Source organism: Prionailurus viverrinus, chromosome A2, assembly GCF_022837055.1.
Source record: "Prionailurus viverrinus isolate Anna chromosome A2, UM_Priviv_1.0, whole genome shotgun sequence".
NCBI lineage: Eukaryota > Metazoa > Chordata > Mammalia > Carnivora > Felidae > Prionailurus > Prionailurus viverrinus.
In genome coordinates this window covers 63,116,676-63,142,146 of record NC_062562.1, presented here as the reverse complement: position 1 = coordinate 63,142,146, position 25,471 = coordinate 63,116,676, and the positions used below count along the sequence as shown (strand labels likewise).

At 50.5% G+C, this 25,471-nt stretch overlaps 1 protein-coding gene across 9 annotated transcripts in view; it reads right to left on the bottom strand.

The window, feature by feature from the left end:
• Window positions 1–25,471, bottom strand: part of ABCA13 (ATP binding cassette subfamily A member 13) — a 395,893-nt gene that overhangs the window by 173,229 nt on the left and 197,193 nt on the right. For all 9 annotated transcript variants that reach the window (XM_047839515.1, XM_047839521.1, XM_047839537.1 and 6 more), the window contains 3 exons: window positions 23,046–23,203; window positions 21,158–21,388; window positions 5,384–5,477 (listed from right to left, as the gene is read on the bottom strand). In XM_047839515.1, the coding sequence (XP_047695471.1) occupies window positions 5,384–5,477; window positions 21,158–21,388; window positions 23,046–23,203 (483 nt within the window). The remainder of the gene's footprint in view (window positions 1–5,383; window positions 5,478–21,157; window positions 21,389–23,045; window positions 23,204–25,471) is intronic.

Below are 25,471 nucleotides of genomic sequence, written 5' to 3'. Positions count from 1 at the left end.
CCCTGTTAAGAGCTGGTGGTCTTGTGATACTGTGCTTTATAATGAGGGGACCCTGGGGGGCTCAGCTGCTTACGCGTCCGACTTCGGCTCAGGTCACGATCTCACAGTTCGTGGGTTTGAGTCCTCCGTCGGGCTCTGTGGTGACAGCTCGGAGCCTGCTTGGGATTCTGTGTGTGTCTCTCTCTCTGTCCCTCCCATGTTCACACACATGCACACACACACACACACACACACACACACACACACACACACTTTCTCTCTCTCTCTCTCAAAATTAAATGAACATTAAAATTTTTTTTAAATAAATAAGATGTGATTTATACTAAGAAATGTGTATCTGCTCTTTGTCCCTTTCTTGCAGACCTCTGGATTTTCCTAAGTGGTGACAGCAACAAGGGTGTCTGTAGTTATGTCAATGACCTTAATGAGGTGACTTTTGGAACTCACTCTAACTAAGAGCCTGGGGAATCCACCACATAAGTACAGGGTTGGACCTTCCAACCTCCCCTTGACCCCTCACTGGCCAGCGGCCAATGATTTAATCAGTCATGCCGGTGTAATGAAGCCGCCATAAAACCCCGAAAGGATGGGGTTCAGAGAGCCCCCATGTGGGTGAGCACTTGGCATTCGGGGAGAGTGGCGCCTGGAGAGGCCTGGGAACTCTGCAGCCCCTCCCACATGCCCTGACTTTTACATCTGGCAAATTCTAACACATGCTTCATGGTGGGTGAACCTTAAAGCCATTCTGCTAAATGACATAAGCCAATCGCCAGAGAGCAAACAGTGTAGGCTTCATCTTACGTGAGGTCTCGAGAACAGTGAGCTTCATACAGATGAAAAGGGGAAAGCTGTCTGCCAGGGGCGGGGAAGGGGGGGAGCCAGGGCTTATTGCGTATGGTTTCGGTTGGAGAAGGCGAGAGAGCTCTGGAGACGGCGGTCACGGCTGCAAAATAACGTAAATGTACTGGATGCCACAGTACAGTACCCGTGAAAATGGTAAAGCTTGTATGAAGCCTATTCTACCCCAGGGAATGAAAGAATGAATGAATGAATGAATATTACAGTTCACCACATTCATCAATCATTTGGTGTTCTCCTCTGCTAATAAACTTTTTAGGTGAAAAAAATAAAAATAAAAAGTAAGAATTAAGACTGTGTCTCAGAGACAGACTCAACCAAACCAGAGAGCTCCGAGGGAGCTTCGTGGTGCCGTTCCCTCTGCCCCCCACCATCTCTGCAGAACCAAAAATAGAGAAGAAATTATCTCACAAAAAGATCTGGATCGGGTCTGATGAGGAATACTACTGGAATCCAAGGAAGTTCCACAAAGTTCCCAAGAAAGTAGCTCGTCAGATACGATGTCAGCACGGACGAAAGGTTCAGGAAGGGACAAAAAGTATGATTTATGCAACTAAAGAGGCTAACACGTGTGACACAAAAGCTGACAGAAGCCGTGGGAGGAAGAGACAATCGGGCAACGAGCTGGAAACAACAACACTCCAATTTCACTACTGGATAGAATGAGCTACCAGAACATCAAGGAGGATATCGCACACTTGAACAGCTGTGTAGACAAGGCAGACAGAAGGGCATCTACGGAACATACCACCGTCACGACAGATACATGCTCCTCTCACGGGCACAAGGAGCACTCTGAGGGTGGACCGTATTCCAGCCCATAAACGAGCCTTAGTAAGTTAAAAAGGTGTAAAATCATACAAAACATTTTCCTCTGGTCAGAGTAGAACGATATGGGACTGTAGTAACAAAAAGAAATCTGGGAAACTCACAGATATGTGGAAATTTGAAAACATAATCTTGGAGCCACCTGGCTGGCTCAGTTGGAAGAAAGAGCTTGCGACTCTTGATCGCGGGGTCGTGAGTTCAAGCCCCACGCTGGGCGTAGCAATCACTTAAATATTTTTAAAATAATAGTAGAGGCGCCTGGGGGGCTCAGGTAGTTAAGCGTCCGACTTTGGCTCAGGTCATGATCTCACAACTTGTGGGTTCGAGCCCTGCGTCGGGCTCTGTGCTGACAGCTCGGAGCCCGGAGCCTGCTTCGGATTCTGTGTCTCCCTCTCTCTCTCTGTCCCTCCTCCACTACCGCCCTGTCTCTGTCGCTCTCTGTCAAAAATAAACAAACAAAAATATTTTTAAAGCATAATCTTAAATAACCAGTGTGCCAAAGAAGAAATCGAAGGAAAAGTTTGTAAATACTGGTAGATAAGTAAAAGTGAAGACACAAGATCCGCAGATTGGGGGGCTCGCGGAAGCAGCACGCAAAGGGGCATTCACAGCTGTAAATGTGAGTTGAAAAGAAGAAAGATCTCAAATCAGGAGAAAAAGAGCAAACCACATCTAATGCAAGTCAAAGGAAGGAAATAATAAAAATCAGAGCTGAAATTCATGAAATGGAAATGGAGAATGAACAGAGTATCACTGAAAATAAAAGCTGTTTCTGTGAGATTAACAAAATTGACAACACGTTAGCTAAATTACCCCCCCCCACACACACACACACACAAAAAGAGGAAGTGTAAATTTTTAGACTCAGAAATGCAAGATTCTGGTACTACCAGCCCCACCTAAATAAAAGGGATCACAGGTCCATGTTATGGACAGCTATTCGCCAATAAATCAGGTAACTCACATGAAACAGACATGTGCCGAGGAAGACACAAAACATCGAAACTGACTCAAGAAGAGATAAATAATATGAATAGATGTATAACAAGTAAAGAAACCAAAATACTAGTTTCTTTAAAAACTACCTGCAAAGAAAATTCAGACCCAGATGGCTTCACTGGTGAATTCGACCAGACATGTATTAAAGAATGAATTCTTCACAAATACTTCTAAAAAAATACAAGAGGAGGAAGTACTTCCCAATTCATACTGTGAGGTGAGTAATAAATACCACAATGGCAACACCAAAGACATCAAGAGAAAAACAAAACAGAACTGCAGACCATTTTAGACTCAAAAGCCCGAACAAAATACTAACAAATCAAACCCAGCAATCTATTAAAAGAATTATATATCATGAAACCTAGTGGAATTTATCTGAGTTGGTCAATGAAATGCTGCTTTAACGCCTAAAACTCAATTCGTGTAACATATCACATCAATAAACAAAGGGCAAAAAATACACATGATCATCTCAGTAGATGCAGAAAAAGCATTTGGCAATATCCCCCCACCCCTTCATGATGAAAACCTCTCATCAAACCAGAAATAGAAATTTCCACAACTGCATAAAAGGCATCCATGAAAACCCCAGGGTTAACATCCCACTTCTCACAATTCCACAATAAAAGACAACTCCAGAAATAAAATTAGCCCAATTTTTTAAATGGGCAAAAGATCTGAACAGACATTTCTCCAAAACGATGTGCAAACACCGATAAGCTGACAAAGAGAGACCCCACATCATCAGCCGTCAGGAGAATACAAATCAAAACCACCATGAGCCAGCGCCCCCGCCAGCCCCCCGAGTTGTCTGGGGTCCACACCATGGGCAGTCACAAGTGGCCAGTGGGCAAGTGGGAGAAACTGGATCCCCCTGTCCTGCTTGGGGGAACGTCAACAGCGTGCCTTTAGGTAACAGCGTGACGGTCAGTCCGTCATACGACTAAACGTGCAATCCAGCAATTCCACTCCCAGGCATGTGCCCAGGAGAAAATACATGCCTGTAAAAACCTTGAACACAAATGTTTGTGACGGCGTATTCTTAAGAGCCAAACACCGGAAGCAATCCAAATGACCAATAGCTAATGGACAAAATGTGGTGTATCCATACAGAGGAAGGGCATCCGACCATCAAAGAAAATGAAGCATTGACACCTGTTGCCACATGGATGACCCTTGTTGGGAACATGATGCTAAGTGAAAAAGCCAGTCAAGGGGCGCCTGGGGGTGGGGGGGGTCAGTCGCTTAAGCGTCCAATTCTTGATTTCAGCTCTGGTCGTGATGTCACGGTTCGTAAGTTCGAGGCTTGAATCAGGGTCTGCTCTGACAGTGCAGAGCCTGCTCGGGATTCTCTCTCTCTCTGTCTCTCTCTCTCTCTCCTTCTCTCTCTGCCCCTCCCCTGCTTGCTCTCTTACACTCTCTCTCTCTCAAAATAAATCAACTTAAAAAAGAAAAAGGCAGTCAAAAAAGACCACATATTACATGATAACATTTGTATGACATGCCCAGAATAAGCACATGTACAGAAACAGACGGCAGGTAGCAAGTTCCCAGGGCAACGGGAAGGAACAGCTAAGTCGGGGCACATTTTCTTTTCAGGATAAAGGAAACTGTCCCACAGCCGACAGTGGGGACGGATGCCCAACTCCGAATACACTAAGAACTGCCGAACGGTACACGTTAAGTGGGCGAATGGTGTGGTATGTGAATTATATCTCGGAACAACTGCTTACGTCAGATACGCCCAACCCACTGAATCATTAGGGACAAGCAAATTAAAACCACTATGAGAAACCACTGCAAACCAATTACAATGCCTAAAACAGGTCATTAAAAATACGTATTTATTTTGAGAGAGAGAGAGCATGCAAGAGAGCAGGGGAGGAGCAGAAAGAGAGAGAAAGAAAGAGAGAGAAACCCAAGCAGGCTCTGTGCTGTCAGTGCAGAGCCTGATGCCGGGTTCGGACTCACAAACTGTGACATCATGACCTGAGCTGAAATCAAGAGTCAGATGCTTATGCGACTGAGCCCCCCATGCATCCCCGAAACAGGTTTTTTGAGGCTGGTTACGCCAGGTCTGCAGGAAGGGGGCACCTGGCACTTTGTCCCCCTGTCCACCCACCAGCCCGCCCACCTCCAGGGCCCAGCTCAGCACTCGCAGTGTGCCATTGTTCCTAAACAGGCAGCGACAGCCACACCCTGGAAACCACACCTGGCGTCTGTCCCAGCCCCCATGCCTGCGCGAGCATTTGTGAGCACTTGGCACCTAGGTCCACACTGAGGTCCCGCAGGGACAGAAGCCCCGGGAAGGCAGAGCTCCTATCTGGATGCTCCTGGCACGGAGCCCGCGCGTCACAGGCACACAGAGAACGCAGGTTGAGTCGCGTTGTATGTGACGCAGAGGACACCGGATGACGGATGACGGTCCTCCTTACCCTGATTTTACACAAGAAGAAACCTCTTCTACGGTAAGTCCCGATCTGAAGGAAAGATAAAGCTGCTCAAGCACGCACTCGCTTTATACCAGTCAGGACAAGACCTTCAGCCTTGCTCCCTGGGCCGTGACCTGTGTCCCCAGTTACCACCCCGGCTGCCTTCAGTCCCTTCATGCCCCAGCTTTGCGCCGAGCGGCTCTGGGTGAAGGATGCAGACGTCATCCCCTCAGCAGAAATGCAGAGACGTGTCGGGTACTTACAGTGCTCTGGAGGCCCGTGGTCCCGCGGCTCAACGCCGGCTCCCAGAGCAGCGTCCGATTGCTTTTTGGAACCTTGCAGCAGCGTCAGGAACACCTTTACAAAAATTAAAAAAGACCTTCTTATTATCTCCTACCCATTTTCACAACGCACTCCTGGCCTTTAGCCTCAGTCCCCCAGTGAGGTCATTATGACAACAGACACCACACGCCGTTATCTCATGAGCTTTTCCCGTCACTGGCCTGGCGGTAAGGCCGCCCGGTTGTCCGCAAGCTGGTTGTAAGGCTGCTCCAGGGATACAAGGCGAGGGAAACCTGACCGTGGACCTCAGGGCATTTACGGGCATGGTGGGGTCAATCCAAGCAAGAAGCAGGCAGGGCAAAGGAGGTGCCCACGATACAGTGTCCAATGCAACGGGGAGTTGTGGTTGGCTACACCAGAGTCTTAGAAGTTCAGAGATGGGGGCGCTTGGGGGGGGGGGCTCAGTCAGTTAAGCATCTGACTCTTGATCTCGGCTCAGGTCAGAGTCTCACAGTTTGTGGGTTCAAGCCCCACATCAGGCTCTGAGCTGACAACACAAACCCTGCTTAGGATTCTCTCTCACCCTCGCTCTCTGCTCCTCCCCCATTTGTGCTGTCTCTCTCTCTCTCTCTCTCTCTCTCTCTCTCAAAATAAATAAATAAACTTAAAAAAAAAGTTCAGAGACCGAACGGAGAAACTCGTGACACAGCTTATTTGGCATGGGTGAGACACACTGGTAAGAGCCCCCACTGGACGTGGCATTTCCACAGGAGTGCCACGTCCCCGGGAGCGGCGTGTTTAAGTAACGGCTTGAGGTCTCTATTCAGTTCATGCTGGAAGCAAAATCCAGTTTCAGTGAGTTCAGATCCAACGACTGGGTCCCAAACCAGCACGAAAGGTGAGAAGCCGCCCGAGCCCTAGAGGCACCTGGAGGTCTGGCAGGTTCCACGGAGAGGTGAGGGGGTGTCCCTAACATACATCGGCAGGTGCGTGGGACCGGCGGCTGGCTCGTGCATGAACACCCTGTGCCACCACAACCGCGGGAAGGGCTGGGGCTCAGGGCTTGAGGACGACGCTCCCCACGACACGTCAGGCCAGTGGGCATGGGACTCAGGGCCCGCCGTGTCGGCCGCACGGTCTCAGGAGCAGGGGTGGCACTGACGAGCAGCTGAAATTCGGTGGATGACGGCTTCCAGTCATTTGCGCGAACCGCACTTGGCGTTTCCGTAAACAGCGCAACCTCTGATTGCTTATTTAAGGGAGTAAGTACAAAGGTACTGACTATCTCTGGGTGTTTGGGGGACCCTCCAGCCCGCAGGGAAGACGGGGAGAGGGCACCAGAGAAGAGAAGAAAGCAAGAAGCCTGCGGGAGGGCAGAGACGCATCATTTCTCTGCATGTGGCTCATTAGTTTGACACAGAATCCCGCTGAGAGAATCCAAGTCCCGCCCCGGTGAAGGGCCACGAGGTTTCACTGGATCCTACGCGGGGACTCTGAATCGTAAGATGACCCCTTGCGAATTCCAGGAAGACCCCGAGGAAAAGAAGCAAACCTCACGACCCCTCGAGTATCACCTGCATCACCACCACCAGGAATAATAGTAACTAACAATTAGTAGCAATGCTGTGCCAGTGCATCACTTCGGGAAACTGTTTGCCGCTCTTACTTTCCCCTCAACGATAAACAGTAACAATAAGACGTGTAACAGAGGGGTTGCAAGCAGTGAACACATTGCTGCATGGCGGAAGGAAAATGCCCAACGGAAGCTCCCACGTCTGGTCCTAGGAGAGGCCAAGCAGGGGGAGGACGAGAAGTACCGTGTGGCATGTCCCTGAGGTGTCACTTCAATTCATTCTCAGCCCAACCCAGTGAGACCAGTACTGTTAGCCCCACTAACGAGGAACGCACCGAGGACTGACGAGTTAAGCCTTCACCCAGCGCATTCAGAAAGATACACATTCATCCAGGGCATTTATAGAGAACGAAATTAAAAAGAGTAGAAATAGGGGCACCTGGGTGTCTTGGTCGGTTGAGTGTCCAACTCGTGATTTCGGTTCAGGTTGTGATCCCAGGGTCATGAGATCAAGCCCCACATCAGCTTCTGTGCTGACAGCCTGGAGCCTCCTTGGGATTCTCTCTCCCTCTCTCTCTGCCCCTCCCCTCCTCTATCTCTTTCTCTCAAAAATAAGTAAATATTTTTCTGGGGTGCCTGGGTGGCTCAGTCAGTGAAGCATCCAACTTCAGCTCAGGTCATGATCTCAGTTTTTGGGTTCAAACCCCCTGTCGGGCTCTGTGCTGACAGCTTGGAGCCTGGAGCCTGCTTGGGATTCTGGGTCTCCCTCTCTCTCTGCCCCTCCCCTGTTCATGTTCTATGTCTGCGTCTCAAAAATAAATAAACATTTAAATAAAATTTTTAAAAAGGAATAAAATAGATATTTTTTAAAAGGGGAATTCTTTTTAAAAAATTTTTTTAATGTGTATTTATTTTTGAGAGAGAGAGACAGAGCACGAGCAAGGGAAGGGGCAGAGAGGCAGAGAGAGAGGGAGACACAGAATCCGAAGCAGGATCCAGGCTCTGAGCCGTCAGCACAGAGCGGGACGCGGGGCTCGAACCCACGAACCGTGAGATCATGACCTGAGCCAAAGTCGGATGTTTAACTGACTGAGCCACCCAGGCGCCCCTTAAAAAAAAAGGAATTCTTAAAAAAAAAAAAAAAAAAAAAAAAACAGTAGAAGCGGTACAAGTCAAGAATTATTCATTGAGAAGAAACTTTCCTCTGTATCTTATTCTAAATGGAATTTTCATTCAATGTTCAAAAGTAATTGTGAATTATATAAAGCATATCTTGATAACACCTTGGTAATAATCTCCATCTATCTTTTTAAACTTCCCCTCCCTTCCCCTTTTCATAACAAGACAGTGTGTGTGTGTGTGTGTGTGTGTGTGTGCACTTGTGCACGTGTGTGTGCACAAGCATGCGTGGGAGGGAAAGAGACAGTAAGGGCAGAGGTCTTGCTGTCCGTGCTCTCAGGGGTCACTGGGGGATGCTGTCGATTACAGCACAACACTAAGTACCGGGGACACCGAGGGGATTCTCCAGCCTCCCCTGCGGAAAGGGAAAGACAAGGCCAAGACAGTAAGGATGCTATGAGCGCCACCAGGTGTCGGCGTGCCCTGACTGCAGCCACACCACCCGGGGACACCTGGCAGCAGGAAAAACACCAAGGTAGCCCAGTGAGCGGAAAGGCCCAAATAAAGGTCAAATTTGGAAAAGCAGTATGACGGTGATTGACGTTTTCAAAAGTCTGAGTTCCCGATGGCGGCTGCCATCCTGGTTATTCTGGGCTGCAAGTCCGGTGCCAAATGGAAGCCGTGAGCCCGTGGTCCTGCAGCCACCCTGGTCGAGGGTCTCAGGGAAACACGGCACCCGGGACGGAACGTGACCCAGGCGGGGAACCCCTGCCCCACGGATGTGGGCGACGGAAGTGCCACGTCGTGGTCTGCACCCTTGCTGTATTATCTGACGCACACAATCCCTAACACAACCTTCCATCAGTATTTGTAGCTGGAGGCCGAACTTGACATGTTTTCCTAAAGGAGCGGAACAGGGAAGCCTACGCCGGGTCTCAGGCGGTCAAGGACGAGGACGCAGCATGCGACCACGAAGTCTCATTACACACAAGCCTGGGAGAGTCCGTTCCACACACGGAAACATCCCTTCACGAGACAGAGCACAAACCACGGGCCGCCTCGCGGGAAGGCGGCTGAGTGGAGACGAGGCGTCTCACATCCGGCGATGCTTCCCGAAGTCTAGGGAGAGTGCAGCCCCCGGGCGTCTGCGGAGGGCCGCCACAGGCACCTCTTCCCGCTCCGACGGCGTGTTCTCCATCCTCGCAACGAGACCAGGCCACGGGCCACTGCATGCGAACCACACAGACGCACAGCGGCCTCTTCCAAAGGAAAGGCCCGGAAAGTGGTTTTCTGTCTCACAAGTTCAGAATTTCACGGGAACGAGCTCGGGTTTCCCAACGCAAAGGGAAATCAGACGAAGACGGGTCAAACTACTCTTACCAACCTTCACCTGAGGTCATCGCGTGATCGGAACAGGAGCGAAACAGATGAGGACATTCCGCTCAACAGCAAAAATACCAGCGGTGCAACGAAAACACGGGCGGACGGCCAACAGGTGCGTGAGGAGATGCTCTGCTTCACTCGGCACCAGGGAAATGCAAATCAAAACCACGATGCGGTGTCACCTCACACCTGTCGGCTAGAATCCAAATGACAAGGAGTGACAGGTGCTGACGAGGATGTGGAAGAAGGGAATCCCTCGCGCACAGCCAGTGCGAATGCAAACGGGTGCGGCCACTGTGGACAGCAGCATGGAGGGTCCTCAAAAGGTTAAAGATAGAACTACCCTATGACCCAGCAATCCCACCTCTGGGTAGTTTATCCGAAAGAAAAAGAAAACACTACGTTGAAAAGACACCTGCTTCTCGTGGTCACCGTAGCATCACGTACAGGAGCTGAGACACAGAAACAGTCGTAGATGAAGGGGGATAAAGACAGTGTGGGATATATACACGCAATGAAGTATGACTCAGCCACAAAAGGGAAGGAAATCCTGCCTTTTGCCACAACCCTGGGGACATTATGCTAAGTGAGATAAGTTGGACAGAGAAAGGCAAAAACCCTATGATCTCACTCATACATAGAACATTAAAAAAAAACAGATTGGTGGTTGCCAGGAGAGAGTGGGGCGGGGGGGGGGGATGCAAAACGGGCACAAGGGGTCAAAAGATACAAACTTCCACTTAAAAGATAAGTAAATCCTGGGGATGTGATCTGTAACATTACGACTCCAGTTAACGAGACTGGGCTTTGTATCTGAAAGTTGCAAAGAGAGTAGATTATAGAAATTCTTTCCATGAGAAAAATAACCATGTGAGGGGTCCCTGGGTGGCTCTGACTCTTGCGTTAAGCGTCTGACTCTTGATTCCGGTTCAGGTCATGATCTCAGGGTTCGTTGAGATCAAGCCCCACATCGGACTTTGTGCTGACAGTGTGGAGCCTGCTTGGGATTCTCTGTCTCCCTCTCTCTCTGCCCCTCCCCTGCCCACTCTCTCTCTCAAAATCAACAATAAACATTAAAGAAAGAAAAATAACTATATGACATGATGCATGATAACTTCCAACAGCCATCAGCATCACACATACATACATCAAATCATCATGTCGTACACCCTAAACTAATACGATATTGTATGTCAATAAAACTAGGGGGAGAAGGTAGAAATCTCAAGGATGCTATCCAGTGCAGAAACAATTTATAATTTAGCAGAAGTATGGATTGAAAGCCTACGGCATTTCTGCTCTCTGTTTGCAAAGAACAGTATGTTCAACAGTTTGCACATTCTTCATCTGAGGACTGAGGTTTTCTTCATTTAGAAGGGCTGCAGGGTCTGAGCACTTACGGCAGCCCGGGGTCACCTCAACACTGATTGTGCCATCAATCCCTCAGACCGCGGGGCTACGTGCACCCCACCGCCAAGTAGTCTCAGACCCCCAACTTGACCTGCATTTAAAGTGTCCATTTGATGGACTGTGTCCCAGAGATGGGCAGTGCAAGGTGTCTTCAGCTGAGATGCTGGGGAAATGCATGAAGGCGACCAACCCTGCAAGACAATGACGGCATTGTCCTAACCAACAGATGACATCAGCGCAGGGACGGTGCCCAAAGTTGGACCAAAATGTAAACTGTGCTGTGGTTTCGTTTTGTTTTCATTTTCCCAAAAGTAACAGTTTTAAGAAGCAGAAGATAAAACCGTGGGGAGAGCCTACGTGGTAAGGAACAGGAGAGTCACTGGCTAGTCCTCTCCAGACGTAGGAGTCTGCGCAGATCTGCCCCTTGGCAGGCCACACGGTGCATATGGTTAAGAGTCTACCATTTCACAGGAGCGTCTATTCATTCCCGATCTCTGTTGGAACAGATGACCACAAACATGGATGGAAAGCAACAGCGGCTTATCATCTGATAACCCGGGGCTGGTTCCTTCCACGGACCCCACGGGAGAATGAACCCCTTGCCTTTTTCAGCTTCTAGTGGCCGCCTACATGCTCACGGCCCCGTGCTGCGTGTTCAAAGCGCATCACCCCAATCCCTGCCTCCACCAAGTCCTCTCCTTCCATCCATCTGACCTTCACATGTCCTTCTGACGAGCACACTACTCAGTACACGGCTCCACACCGATAATCCAGGATAGCCTTCCCGTCATAAAATCTGTGCAGTGGACAACCGGGGATTCCAGGGATTAGGATGCAGACATGCTCAGGGCCTTTGTTCAGTCCACCGCAGAACCACGCACCATCGGTGCAGCTTGGAAACAAGGGCCGTTGGTGTGATGCGTCCCCAGACACCAGAGAGACGGTACCAGTCAGAAGCACGGGTGGAGGGTTTTGGCGTCTGCCACAACTGAACTCCAATTCCCGACTTTGGGCGACAGGGCCCCTTTCTCACATGCAGTCCCTCAGTCTCCTTCTGCACAAGGGGATGAGGACTTCAACTTCAGTGCGTTTCTAAATTTGATAAGGCCAAGCTTGGGTTGGATCCACGCTGCCCTGTGATGGCTTTTTTCCCCCCCACACAACATGAAATGACGGGCCAGCACGGCAGTCAGAGGGCAAATAGCACGTTCGGCACCGAGCTGACACCAGGCTTAGAGCAAGCGGTAAGAACCTGAGTCTGCTCTAAATTTAAAAGACCTGGGGCGCCCAGATGGCACAGTCAGTTGAGCGTCCGACGCTTGATTTTGGCTCAGGTCATGGTCTCATGGTTCGTGAGGTCGAGCCCCGCCCCGGCTTCTGTGCTGACAGTGCAAAGCCTGCTTGGGATTCTCTCTCTCTCTCTCCTCCTCTTTCTCTGCCCCTACCTCACTCTCAATCTCATTCTCTCAAAATAAATAAACTTTAAAAAAAGAATTTTAGGGGCGCCTAGGTGGCACAGTCGGTTAAGCGTCCAACTTCAGCCAGGTCACGATCTCGCAGTCCGTGAGTTCGAGCCCCGCGTCGGGCTCTGGGCTGATGGCTCAGAGCCTGGAGCCTGTTTCCGATTCTGTGTCTCCCTCTCTCTCTGCTCCTCCCCCGTTCATGCTCTGTCTCTCTCTGTCCCAAAAAATAAATAAATGTTAAAAAAAAAAAAAAAAGAATTTTAAAGACCTAAGTCTCCAACGTTTATTTATTTTTGGGACAGAGAGAGACAGAGCATGAACGGGGGAGGGGCAGAGAGAGAGGGAGACACAGAATCGGAAACAGGCTCCAGGCTCTGAGCCATCAGCCCAGAGCCCGACGCGGGGCTCGAACTCACGGACTGCGAGATCGTGACCTGGCTGAAGTCGGACGCTTAACCGACTGCGCCACCCAGGCGCCCCAAAGACCTAAGTCTCCAAATGAAGAACCCTGAAATTACTGGGTTTATTGTCCCCCGAGGAGAAAACACAGGGTGTCAGGTGACAGAAAGAACATGTTGGGGCCAGCAGCCTCCCCTCCCCCTTGTCCCTTCCCTCTCAGGCAGACCCCAGGGGGGAAGGGAGGCAGCTCCTTGGCTTTCAGCGGCTGCAGGAAGAACACACCAGATTGGGGCTGGGGCACCCAGGAGGGACTGGGGGGGCGCAGGTTCCGTCCAGGGGGCGTTAAAGCTGTGGTGCTCCACAGGTGTGGGCGGATTGGGCAAACAAGGGGACAGCCTCCGATACGGAAGCTGAGTCTGCCCCGGTCAGGGAGGGAGAGACAAAGACGAAGAGGGGACACTCGAGGAACCCAGTGTGGCTGGCCTGGCCCTGGGGGGCTTTCCCCGTGGAGGTGAACCCCTGGCTTTCCCCGTGAGGGGAGAAAGAGCAGCAAATGGAGACTGTCCAGCCACCCCCAGGTCAGGACAGGAGCAGTGTCGCCCCACACCACGTGTGCACCTACAGCCGGGCCCCCTTGCAGAAACAGCCGATTCTAGGGCCAGGCGGGGGAATGCGCTTCGGGCGCCCAGAGCACCTGGTGACGTCAGAACATAAGATGACACTGGAAGATCTTGGGGATGTGTTAGGGCACAGAGTCAGCACGAAGGAGCGCCAGGGGCTAAAACTGGTAGGACCCCGGCACCCAAGCAAATTAGGATCGCAGCAAATTCTGGCTCACTGCATACGGTGATCCTTACCGATACAAATAAACAAACACGGTGAAGAAAAGCATTCCGTTTCTGTCTAATGCCAACGAAAAAGATGCAGGATGAGTTACAGAACAAGAGAAACCACCACCAGACTGATGTCATGGTCGTAACTGTTTCAGGCCAGGAACATGGGGGGAGGGGCAAAGCAGCGGAATGAAGACTGAGAATTTAAAGAGTCTTCAGGGGGTGCCCGGGTGGCTCAGTTGGTGAGTTCGAGCCCCACGTCGGGCTCTGTGCTGACAGCTCAGAGCCTGGAGGCTGCTTCTGATTCTGTGTGTTCTCCTCTCTCTGCCCAGCTCATGCTCTGTCTCTGTCTCTCAATAATAAAATAAATGTTTAAAAAAAATTTTTTTTAAATAGTCTTCAGGCGGGTGCCTGGGTGGCTCGGTCAGCTGAGCATCCGACTTCGGCTCAGGTCATGGTCTCATGGTTCGCGAACGAGCCCCGCGTCGGGCTCTGCGCTGACAGCTCAGAGCCTGGAGCCGGTTTGGGATTCTCTGCCCCCCGCCCCCCCCCCTCTCTCTCTCCCTCTGCTCCTCCCCCATTCACATCCTCTCTCACAAAACTAGATAAATAAACATATTTAAAAATCAAAAAAAACGCACCACTAAGAATCACTCCATTTGCATGACATGAAAAGATTTTGCCTTGGCTTCCGAGCTGGCTGCAAAGGTACTTCCTGTGCACACCCAGGGGGCTCCAGCTCTCCCTGGTCCCCCACCATGCAAAGCAAACACACTCCACGCATGGTGGCTATATGATCAGATTTGACATCTCAGCCTCACTGGCTTGGGGGTCTCTTTAGGGGCCATGAGTTACAAGGAATTTACTGCAGTTTAAAATGAAATCTGCTCAGGGTGCCTGGGTGGCTCAGTCGGTTAAGCGTCTGACTTCGGCTCGGGTCACGATCTCACAGTTCATGGGTTCGAGCCTCATGTCAGGTTCTGTGCGGACAGCTGGGAGCTTGGAGCCTGCTTCCGATTCTGTGTCTTCCTCTCTCTCTCTCTCTCTCTCTCTCTCTCTCTCTCTCAAATATAAATAAACATTAAAAAAAGAAAAAGAAAATGAAATCTGCTCTCTAGCTAGAGTCAGGAGCATCCCTGGACAGGGCCCCATGCACCTGCTGTAAGTTGTCAGGCACCGCACAGGCGAACAAAGGGAAAGCACGTGCAGGGTGCTTATCCACACTGACGGTGGATCGATAACAGACACAAGACAAGAAAGTCGATACTTGCCCGCTGTAAGGAGACAAAATTGGTTGAGATAGATATTTTATAGACTCCATCAAACAAAAGAAAGTTTTTAAAAGGCTTAATCTTTTTTCAATTTAAGATCCCGTTCTCAAACAAGCCCACATAGGCTGTAATATTCTATCTTGTTAAATCTGTATTTCAGATGGTTGTTTATGGTTGCCCTTAAGACAGACGGGTTCTTTTTGAGCACCTGCGTGTGTGCAAGAGAAAAGAAAGACACATGAGCCTCTAACCAATACCTGTTAGCACCTATTATGTGCAAAGCATGTACTAAGTATGGCAGGTAGAAATCACTGTCCCAAGTAATTGTGCGACTGGTTCTGCTGCTTCCGGTTGGGCTTGTTTTTGGGGGATGAGCATCAAGGGGCCGGGTGGGGGGTGGGGGGATCTGGGGGAAAAACAAACAGTGGGTTGCAGAGAAGCAAGGTGCATGAAGGAATTACTCCCTGAAGCAGGCAGTAATGATGGACTCCCTCTGTATCCAGATTTTGGTGATAGTCCCACGACCCCATGCCTTTGCCAAAATTTACTGAGTGGGTTTTCCTATATGCAACTTCAAAAATAAAGAATGGAAAAGAAAACAGGACAAAGAGGAGACAGATTAAGAAATTTCCAAAAGGTTCATCAAGGGGTATAGATAAGAATATTTTGGGGGCACCCAGCTGGCTCAGATGATGGAGGGTGTGGATCTTGAGGTTGTGAGTTTGAGCTCCATATTGGGTGTAGAGATTACTCAGAAATAAAAATATTTTTTTTTAATATTTATTTTTTTTTTAATTTTTTTTTCAACGTTTATTTTATTTTTGGGACAGAGAGAGACAGAGCATGAACGGGGGAGGGGCAGAGAGAGAGGGAGACACAGAATAGGAAACAGGCTCCAGGCTCTGAGCCATCAGCCCAGAGCCCGACACGGGGCTCGAACTCACGGACCACGAGATCATGACCTGGCTGAAGTCGGACTCTTAACCGACTGTGCCACCCAGGCGCCCCTAAAAATCTTTAAAAAGAATATTTTGGAGAATAAAGGGAAATACAAATCAGAAATAGGAATATTTAGGGAATTAGCATAAAAAGAATTTTCAAGGACCACCTGGCTGGCTCAGTGGCGGAGTGTGTGACTCCCGATATCGGGGTTATAAGTTCGAGCCCCACATTGTGTGTAAAGATCACTTTAGAATCTTTAGGGGCGCCTGGGTGGCTCAGTCTGTTAAGTGTCCGACTTCCACTCAGGTCATGATCTCGCGGTTTGTGGGTTCGAGCCCCGCGTCAGGCTCTGTGCTGACAGTTCGGAGCCTAGAGCCTGCTTCAGATTCTGTGTCTCCCTCTCTCTGTCCCTCCCCCGCTCACAATCTGTCTCTCTCTGAAAAATAAACATTAAAATTTGAAAACAAAGAATTTCTAGAAGCTGTGCTGTGATTAAATACCTATGATAACACTAAAAATACAGAAGGGCTAAAATACAGAAACACTTACTTTCCAAATACCCCACAGCACATGTATTCTGGATTTAAATGCAGTGAAAGTGATGCAGAGAAGTCCTCACCTTTGCATGACTTCCTGCGGTTTGTCACCTGTTCTGAGGGTTATCGCATTATCTGATCCAAACAGAAACGGTGTTGAGAACGTTAGGGAAGAAATTTCTGTTTCATTGAGGAGAAGAATGGGGTTCCAGCCACACGCGGGCTGCTCCCCGACCCAGCTGCTCCCACCGCACTCAGGGCCTGCAGGACGAACTGTATCCTGGAGGCTTTTTTTTTGTTTGTTTATTTATTTTGAGAGAGAAGAGTGAGGAGGGGAGGGGCAGAGAGAGAGACCCCCAAGCAGGCTTCGCACTGTGAATGCAGAGCCCAATGCGGGGCTCGATCTAATGAACTGTGAGATCATGACCTGAACCAAAACAGAATCGGATGCTCAACAGACTGAGGTGCCCCAGGAAGGCTTTTAAACAGAAATTAGGCAGCCATAGAAGCAAAGGTTATGGGGAAATGGACACCACTTAAGATCGGTATCATTAGTTGGGGTAACTCCTGTTACAAAGTGGCACAGGCCAGAAAATTTTAAACCTGACTTAAGATTCTGGGCATGGTGCCATGAGACTTCCTCCACAGTCTCCTCTCTCCAGGGTGGAGGACAGGGAAGGGGACAGACATCAGCCATGAAAGGAAGGACCCCCGGGCAGGGGAGGCCAGGCCAGGCTGTCAGTGAGTCAGGGTGTGGGAAGGAGGCACCCCCCCCACACACACAAAACCAGCTCCCAGCCCCGGAGCGGTCCATGGGCACGAAGGCCCCAGGGGAACTCACCATCCAGGAGGGTGGCAGAAAGACCAACCAGCACCACCCAGCCCTCCAGCCCTTCCGAGTCTGGCTCCCTGGGCATTTCATGGGCATTTCAGGCTTTGCCAGGAGCCCCTTCCATCAACCCCACCCTGTGGCTCTCACAACTCCCAGGGACATATTTGGCCAATGGCCTGGAGAATGGATTCCAACCCGGGGCTCTGCGGGTGCTGAGAAACTCCCTCGATTCAGTCCGAACCTTGGGGACTGCCCTGGGGGAGAGTCATCACCACCCTGGGGACCTCGGTTTCCACTCCCACTAAACCCTGTCAGAAGGTGGGCATTCCTAATATGGAAGGCGTCCTGCATCAGCCAGGGGCAGCGGGTCCGCAGTGACAGAGGCCGCCTCACTGGGCCCTTGGGCCCCACAAGTGACAGCTTTCTGTGGCTCATGTAAGTCAATTTCCCATTGATTTGTCTAGCTTTTACTAAAACCACACTTATAAAGGAGACGAGTGGCTTAAAGAAGATTCTGGCAGCTAAAACGAGCCCTATCAGCACGCACAAATGAGTAAAAGGCAGAGCTGACACCTTCTCTGCTCCAGAAGTCTCTGATTTAATCCAGGGCTGTGGCTGGAAATGCAGCTAGACCTGATCATTTGGCAGAAAAGGAAGGAGGGAGTGAGGGTGAGAGGGAGGGAGGGGAGGTAAGGATAGTGAAGAAGGGGTAGGGAGAAGAGGGGAAGAGGGTGGGGGGAGGAGAAAAAGGAGGGAGGGATGAAGGGAAGGGGAGGAGGGAGGGGAGGGAGGGGAGGAAGAGGGAGGGGAGGGGAGGGGAGGAAGATTGAGGGGAGGAAGAGGGAGGGAAGGAAGAGGGGAGGGGAGAAAGGAAGAGGAGAGAAGGAAGAGGGAGGGAAGGAAGAGAGGAGGGAAGGAAGAGGGGAGGGGAAGAGGGGAGGGGGGGAGAGGAAGGGAGGAGGGGAGGAAGAGGGGAAAGGAAGAGGGGAGGGGAGGAGGGAGGGAGGGAAGAGAGAAGGAAGGGAGGGACAGAAACACAAAGAAAAACACAGAAGAATTTTCTATATGCCATTTCTCTAAACATACATAATGATTAACAAAACATTAAAAGCTAAGCGTCCACACGGAACATACAGACTCCTCACCACTTTTCCCTGTGATGTCTGAATTCCTAAAACAGTCAAGCCAAGTGTTCCACAGAACCGCACTCTACCTAACGAGAACGGTCACAGGACACGTCGGCTCTCCTACGTCACTGGCGACAGACGAGATGCCACTTCCACGAAGCTGGCTCTCCCTGCCATGTGTGTTCACCTGTGAGTATGCAAGTGTACAGAAGCTGACCATGAACGCTCGTTACAGCATCCGTAAGTGGGTTTGGTCCAAAAGGTGGGCCCATACCCCCGCATGCACCTGTGCCCTCTTCTCGGGGCAGAGAATCAGCTGAGCCTGAGGACCCCCTCAGCCTCGAACAAGACACCAGGCATCTGGTAACCCTCCCCCCCCCCCCCCCCGGGGAGCCCGGGGATGCTGGGCCACAGACCCACACAGCAAGTCTGGGCTCCACGGGCCACGCCCCCACCTTACGATGCAAAGGAAATTATTGTCGGTAAATCTCCCCGTGCTCATGTACAGCTGATGCCTTTCTTTCCCATTTCACTGAGAAAATAAAAGCAATTAGGAAAGACCAAAATAAAATTAAAACAAAGAACAAAAGAAATTTTTTTCCTTTTTTTAAAAAATATTTTTAATGTTTATTTATTTATTTATTTATTGAGAGAGAGAGATGGAGAGCACAAGCAGGGCAGAGGCAGAGAGAGAGGGAGACACAGAATCCAAAGCAGGGTCCAGGCTCTGAGCTGTCAGCACAGACCCCCTCAGATCATGACCTGAGCCCAAGTCAGATGTTAACCTCCTGAGACATGCTGGTGCCCATCTTTTTCCATTTCAAGCGACCCAAACCGGTAAGACGACTCTCAAAGGTGGTGGGTCCCTGCGTGTGCAGGAAAACAGTGACCGCAAAGTTCCCAACTATCACAACTACCAGCTCGCAGACACGGCAGCTGGCACGTTTCCCTGGAGCACGGATACGACTTCCTTCCATGACATTCCAAAGCTGTGACAATGATGTCACTCTCTGTGTTTCCACAGGCAGGAAGAACCTTTACCATTACTGACAGGCTTGTTCTGAGCAGGAAGTGTTATGGCAAAGCCCTAGAATAACCAAGTAAGCCGTTGCAGTCATTCCATTTCAAAGATCAAAACCCCCAGCCTCACACGAGTAGAATGATGTACCCAAGGCCCTAGATATTGGAAGGAAAAGGATTTGGATTAGAACCGGCGGGGGCAGAGCTCACACCCTTTCCACTACGATGCTCTAGTCCCAGACGCTGGACGTATCTTTACAAGGGTCCTGCTCGCGGTTCATTTAGAAAATACTTAGTTATACATACTACATATTAAAATATGGTAAATCTTAGGGCACCTGGGCGGCTCAGTCGGTTAAGCGTCCGACTTCAGCTCAGGTCACGACCTCACAGTCTGTGAGTTCGAGCCCCGCGTCAGGCTCTGTGTTGACAGCTCGGAGCCTGGAGCCTGCTTCGGATTCTGTGTCTCCCTCTCTCTGCCCCTCCCCTGCTCATGCTCTATCTCTCTCTGTCTCAAAAATAAATAAACATTAAAAAAATTTTTTTAAAAAAACAATATACGGTAAATCTTGTTACATTTTACCATCTTTTGTGACCATTTTATTCCAGACAAAAGTTGCTGCGGCCACTATCTACACTGATTCACACACACGTGGTTGCTGTTTCTGTCACGTTGCTAACCCAGCCCCCCGAATCCATTCTGAAACACAGCCCAAAGTTCAGGCTGTGACTTTCTTTTTTTCTTTCCTAAGTTTGCTTATTTATTTGGCGGGCGGTGGCGGGGGTGGGGAGGGAGGAGAGCAAAGGAGAGGCAGAGAGAGAGAGAGAGAGAAGATCCCAAGCAGGCTACATGCTCAGCACAGAGCCTGACACTGGGCTGGATCAACCCCAGGACCCTGGGATCATGAGCTGAGCTGAAATCAAGAGTCAGAAGCTCAGCCTACTGAGCCCCTCAGGCACCCCAGCTCCGACATTCTAGAAGTCACGATCTTTCCATTCTCGTGGTTCTGTAAGGTCTCTAATATTTCCGACTCTGAGTGCTGACTGCAAACCACAAACTTCATCAGCTCCTAGGACTATTCTTGCCTCACGAAGACAGAGGGCTCCGAGACTCTGCCCAGATTTCCCCTCTGCATCATGGATTTTCATTCTAAATCTGCAGCACTTTCTATAGATAATAAATGAGGGAAAATCACAACTCAGCTGAGGCTCGCCGAGCTCCAGGCCCCAAAGCAAGGCTCGCCTTGGGTTCAGCTACACCCACGGCCATCCTGGAGGAAATGCCTGGGTCGGCCTCCCGCTGGTACAGAGAAACCACACTGAAAGGTGGACAGCAGCCGGCTCAGTCCCAAGTGACAGGAAGCGTAAGGAAAGTGACAGGGAAGTCCCAAGTGACTGGGGGGCAGCATGGGGCTCGCCAGGAGCCAGCAACGTCCGCGAGCCTGACCTTCTGCACATCTCCTCCTCTGCCCAGTGTGGAGCCATGGGCTTCCAAACAGAAGCAGGTCCACGGAGAAAGTCAGGGGGTCTCCAGATGAGGAGACAAGGCAAGCCACCTCCCGACTACTGACAAGCGTTCAGACGTGTAACGACTCCAGAGTAAAGACATCAAAGCTCTCAAATCTAAAAATGCGGATTTTCCCTAAAGAACGATAGTGACCCATGGGGCGTGCTCCGGTCCATATTGGCTTACGTGGTGTGTGGCACTGATCAGACCCTGGAAACAATAAATCGGCCATGTTCTCCGTCACGCGCCCTCCCCACTGCCTTACCCCCGCCTCACCACCGACGCAGGGTGGCAAACCAAACGTAGTCAGTCAAAAGCGCACCCGACCAGCTGAACGTACCTCTTCCAGTGTGGCGTCTGAAATCCCGAAGCCGGTCAGATGCAGATGGTCGAGGTTCTGCTCCAGGGTCTGGAACAGCCCTTTGAAGCAGGCTCTGTCCGCATCCTTGGGAATGCCGTAGACCAGCTCAGCCCCGCTGCTGTCTTTGAGGAAGGCTTGAGGGATGTAGGTCTGGATCAGAGACGTGGCACGAGCGGCGTGCTTCAGGTCATCGGTCTCCGGAGCAGAAGGCTGGCCGTCCCACAGAGGGGGCGAGAAAACGGCAAGGCTCGTTAATCCAAAAATACCGACTTTACGTCATCTGAGGCCACGTCTGAAATTCCAATTCAAAGCAGCGACGTCGAGAAATATCATTTAAGCCACGGGCATTTCTAGGACACGGTGTACTTCTTCTTTTTATTTATTTAAGTTTATTTTATTTTATTTTTGAGAGAGAGAGAGTGAGAGAAGAGAGAGAGAGAGAGAGAGAGAGAGAGAGAGAGAGAGAGAGAATCCCAAGCAGTCTCCACGCCGTCAGTGCATAGCCCGACATGGGGCTCAAACTCACAAACCATAAGATCATGAGCTGAGCAGAAACCAAGAGTTGGGTGTGTAACCGACCAAGCCACCCAGGCTCCCCTGTACTTCTTCCTTTTTAAAAATAAATCTCTGGTGGTAATTCCAACAAGGTGAGACCCGCACGCCCATCTTGGCCGTGGTCACCAGGCTCCTCGGACAGGCCTGGGGAGGGCTATACGCACAGGGGCCCCCTGAGCCTGGGGACAATCCTAGCAAGGGGACTACAGGATACAGGGCTGGGTCTTCTTAAAGGGGAGACGAGGATCCAACCACGGAGGGAAGGAGGCACCTTGGGACAGCAAGATACTTTACCCAAGTCAGAGAGGAAGCAGGAACCTTGACTCAGGGCCCACAGCCCCTGCATCCCAACCCCACAGCCACCTCTGCCAGGCTCCGGTTGACAGGACCTCTGAAATGTACCTTTTACCCCGGAGGTCCCTCACTACATTATCATAAAGCTTTAGCCTCCGAAAAGAACAGTCACTGTCAGAAAAATACTTCCAGGGGCTCCTGGGTGGCTCAGTCACTTAAGTGTCCAACTTCAGCTCAGGTCATGATCTCACAGTTCACGGGTTTGAGCCCAGTGTGGGGCTCTGTGCTGACAGTTCAGAGCCTGGAGCCTGCTTCAGATTCTGTGTCTCCCCGTCTCTCTGCCCCTCCCCTGCTCACTCTCTGCCTCTCTCTTGCTCTCAACTCTCAAAAATAAATAAACATTTAAAAAAATAAGAAGAAAAATACTTGTAGAGCATCTGGGCTACGATACTGCTTGGCCAGACCCAGCGGATGCTGTTACCAATCAGGTGCTTTTGAGCCTCATCTGATGCCTCTGTTAGTGCAAATGCACTGGGGTCACAGGGGCTAATTGCTCCGCTCAGCCCTGGGGGATTTCTTCTGGCATCCGGGCCGCTGTGTACAGAGACTTCCACTCAATTACCGACTCCCTCTCCAGTCCACCCATAACACGGTAAGTCCCTGTCCGGGGCCACCAGGAAACGCAGTCTGCAGCTCAGTGCCCCCCTTCCCCGACCACCAGGAGCCCACAGCAGACCCCCACCTTGCCGGCTCCTGACCATGCTGTGCACACACCACAGTGACCATGTTTTCGTTCTCAGGTACACCCTTTCCTCCACATGTACTGAGACCCCAAGGCCCTCAGGCCTCCCTTCATAGTACAGCAGCATTACGGGCAACACTGGACTCAGAATCAATATTCGTTCAGTTGATTTGAGTCCGAAGTGTAAAACTCTGTCACAGGATGGCCAAATTTGTCTCCTCTGCCCCACACAGGAAGGGCATTTCTCCCACATACCTAGGTCACTGTGTGTCGTACCTGCTTGCTGAGTGTCAGGCTAAGTCCCTGGCCGTAGGCCTGGGTCAGGCAGAAGGGGGGACCGCAGCAGCGGAGCCGGCCATGCTGCAGGAGGGCCACACGGTCACCGAGCGCCTCAGCCTCATCCAGGTGGTGGGTCGTGAAGATGATGGTCCGACCTGCGTCCCAAGGCAGGGGCGTCAGAACGGGCACCAGGAAGGCCCCCAGGGGATCCCGGACACGACTGAAAGCCCATCACTAATTTTTTTGATGTTTGTTTTTATTTAATGTTTATTTTTGAGACAGAGCTTGAGCAGGGGAGGGGCAGAGAGAGAGAGAGAGAGAGAGACAGAATCTGAAGCAGGCTCCAGGCTCCGAGCTCTCAGCACAGAGCCGGACGTGGGGGTCAAACCCACGAACCGTGAGACCATGACCTGAGCCGAAGTTGAACGCTCAAGCAACTGAGCCACCCAGGAACCCTGATTTGATGTTTTTTAATAAAGCAGAAAGATGAAAAGACTAGTCTCCCCAATTCATTAAATAAATAGATAGATAGATAGATAGATAGATAGATAAAGGCATCCAAAAGGAAACCATGAAATGTAGACCCCAGCGCAACAAGTGGGTGCCATGACCGCCCTCACCACAGCTGTGTCCCAAAGATCAAGGCCAACCTCCCATCCAGAGGTCCTTCGAGGTTACTAAAAATTGCTCAGTCCCTGATCTGGGATTCGGGGCCGGTTAGACCCTGGGATTAGTGCAACCTACACTTGGGGTGATGCATTCCCACACCAGACAATGGTCTAAAAATAAACGTCAAACAGAACTTACATTCCAAAAAAAATAAAAGTATATTAAGTCCAGAGATATTGATTATCGACCCAGGATGGTCTCTCAGGGGATAAGAAGACACATCCCCCAAACTGCAAAGCATTACTTTATAAGATGCTGCTTTCCTGTCTCTCATGGATTCCGTGGTATGTTCCATGCCCCTCCTTCCAAAAGTGGTATCCCCCACCTCCACCTCCTCTTGTCTATTTTAAATTTGTCTTTTTTTTTTTTAACATTTATTCATTTTTGAGAAACAGAGACACAGATCGTGAGCAGGAGAGGGGCAGAGAGAGAGGGAGACACAGAATCCAAACCAGGCTCCAGGCTCCGAGCTGTCAGCACAGAGCCCGACGCAGGGCTCGAACTCACGGACCGTGAGATCATGACCTGAGCCGAGGTCTGGCGCTCAACCAACTGAGCCACCCAGGTGCCCCTCATATGCTTTTATTCTTAAAAAAAAAAATTGTTTAAATGTTTTATTCAGTTTGAGAGAGAGAGAGAGAGTATGAGCAGGGGAGGGGCAGAGAGAGAGGGAGACACAGCATCCGAAGCAGGCTCCAGGGCCCGAGCTGTCAGCACAGAGCCCGATGCGGGGCTCGATCCCACAGACTGTGAGATCATGACCTGAACCAAAGTCTGATGCTTAATCTACTGAGCCATCCAGGCGCCCCTCCTCTTGTCTATTTTAATGATAGTAACGACAAGCTCACTGACCGAGCACCCAAGGACCAGATATGGAGCCACACGCTTTCGTCCACAGTACACTTACTTCTCCCAAAACCCTACACGCGGAAACACTCACACACACAGGAATGTGATCATTTCTCCAGGGTCATGTGCAGCGAGAGTGTGAGTCGGAGAATTAGGTAGTTCCGTGTTAATTTGTCCAGGCATCCTGTCCTTCCTCATTCTTCCAAGGGAGCCCAGGAAGGCAGGGAACACGCGGATAAGCCCCAGGCCAACCGAGCCCTGCAGGCGCTGGTGTGCAGGCAGAAAAGCCTCTTTCTACTCAGCAGGGAACAACTGTTTTTGTTCAGTCCTTACATCTGCTTCACTAAGCTACAACACGGTCACCCGGGAGTGTGGGGTTCTTTCCAGAATCAGCGATCCATTCTGATTCCTGAGCACATGTTTTCCTAGAGGGACCACCTAACTCAGCTGCTTACCTCTCACTACCCTGAGTCAGAGCGGCCCGCCTTTGAGACGAAACAGCCAGCCCTCTGGGTGTCCTTTTTGGAGACAGAAATCACTGCTTGCCGACCAAGGACAGTGAGAAAACAAGTAAGTTATAACAACGGGATGGGACATTCTATCGCATCGGCTTTCTGTCCAGAGATACCGTTGTGTTCATGACTCAACCCTGGAAGATTCCATCTCTAGTTTTTAAAGTGTGGGAGAACAGCAGCCTTGCTAGCTGATGCATACCGCAACTCACGCTTTCGGGGACGATGGAAGCTGTGTGCTGGTCGGCTGCTGGCACATCTTCTTCATCAGCCCCAACTCAGGAGTGGCAGGGAAATGACTTAGTGCAGTTTAAATTAGCCTTATCTCGGGGAGCCTGGGGGCTCAGGCGTTTGAGCGTCCGACTTCGGTTCTGGTCAATATCTCACAGTTCG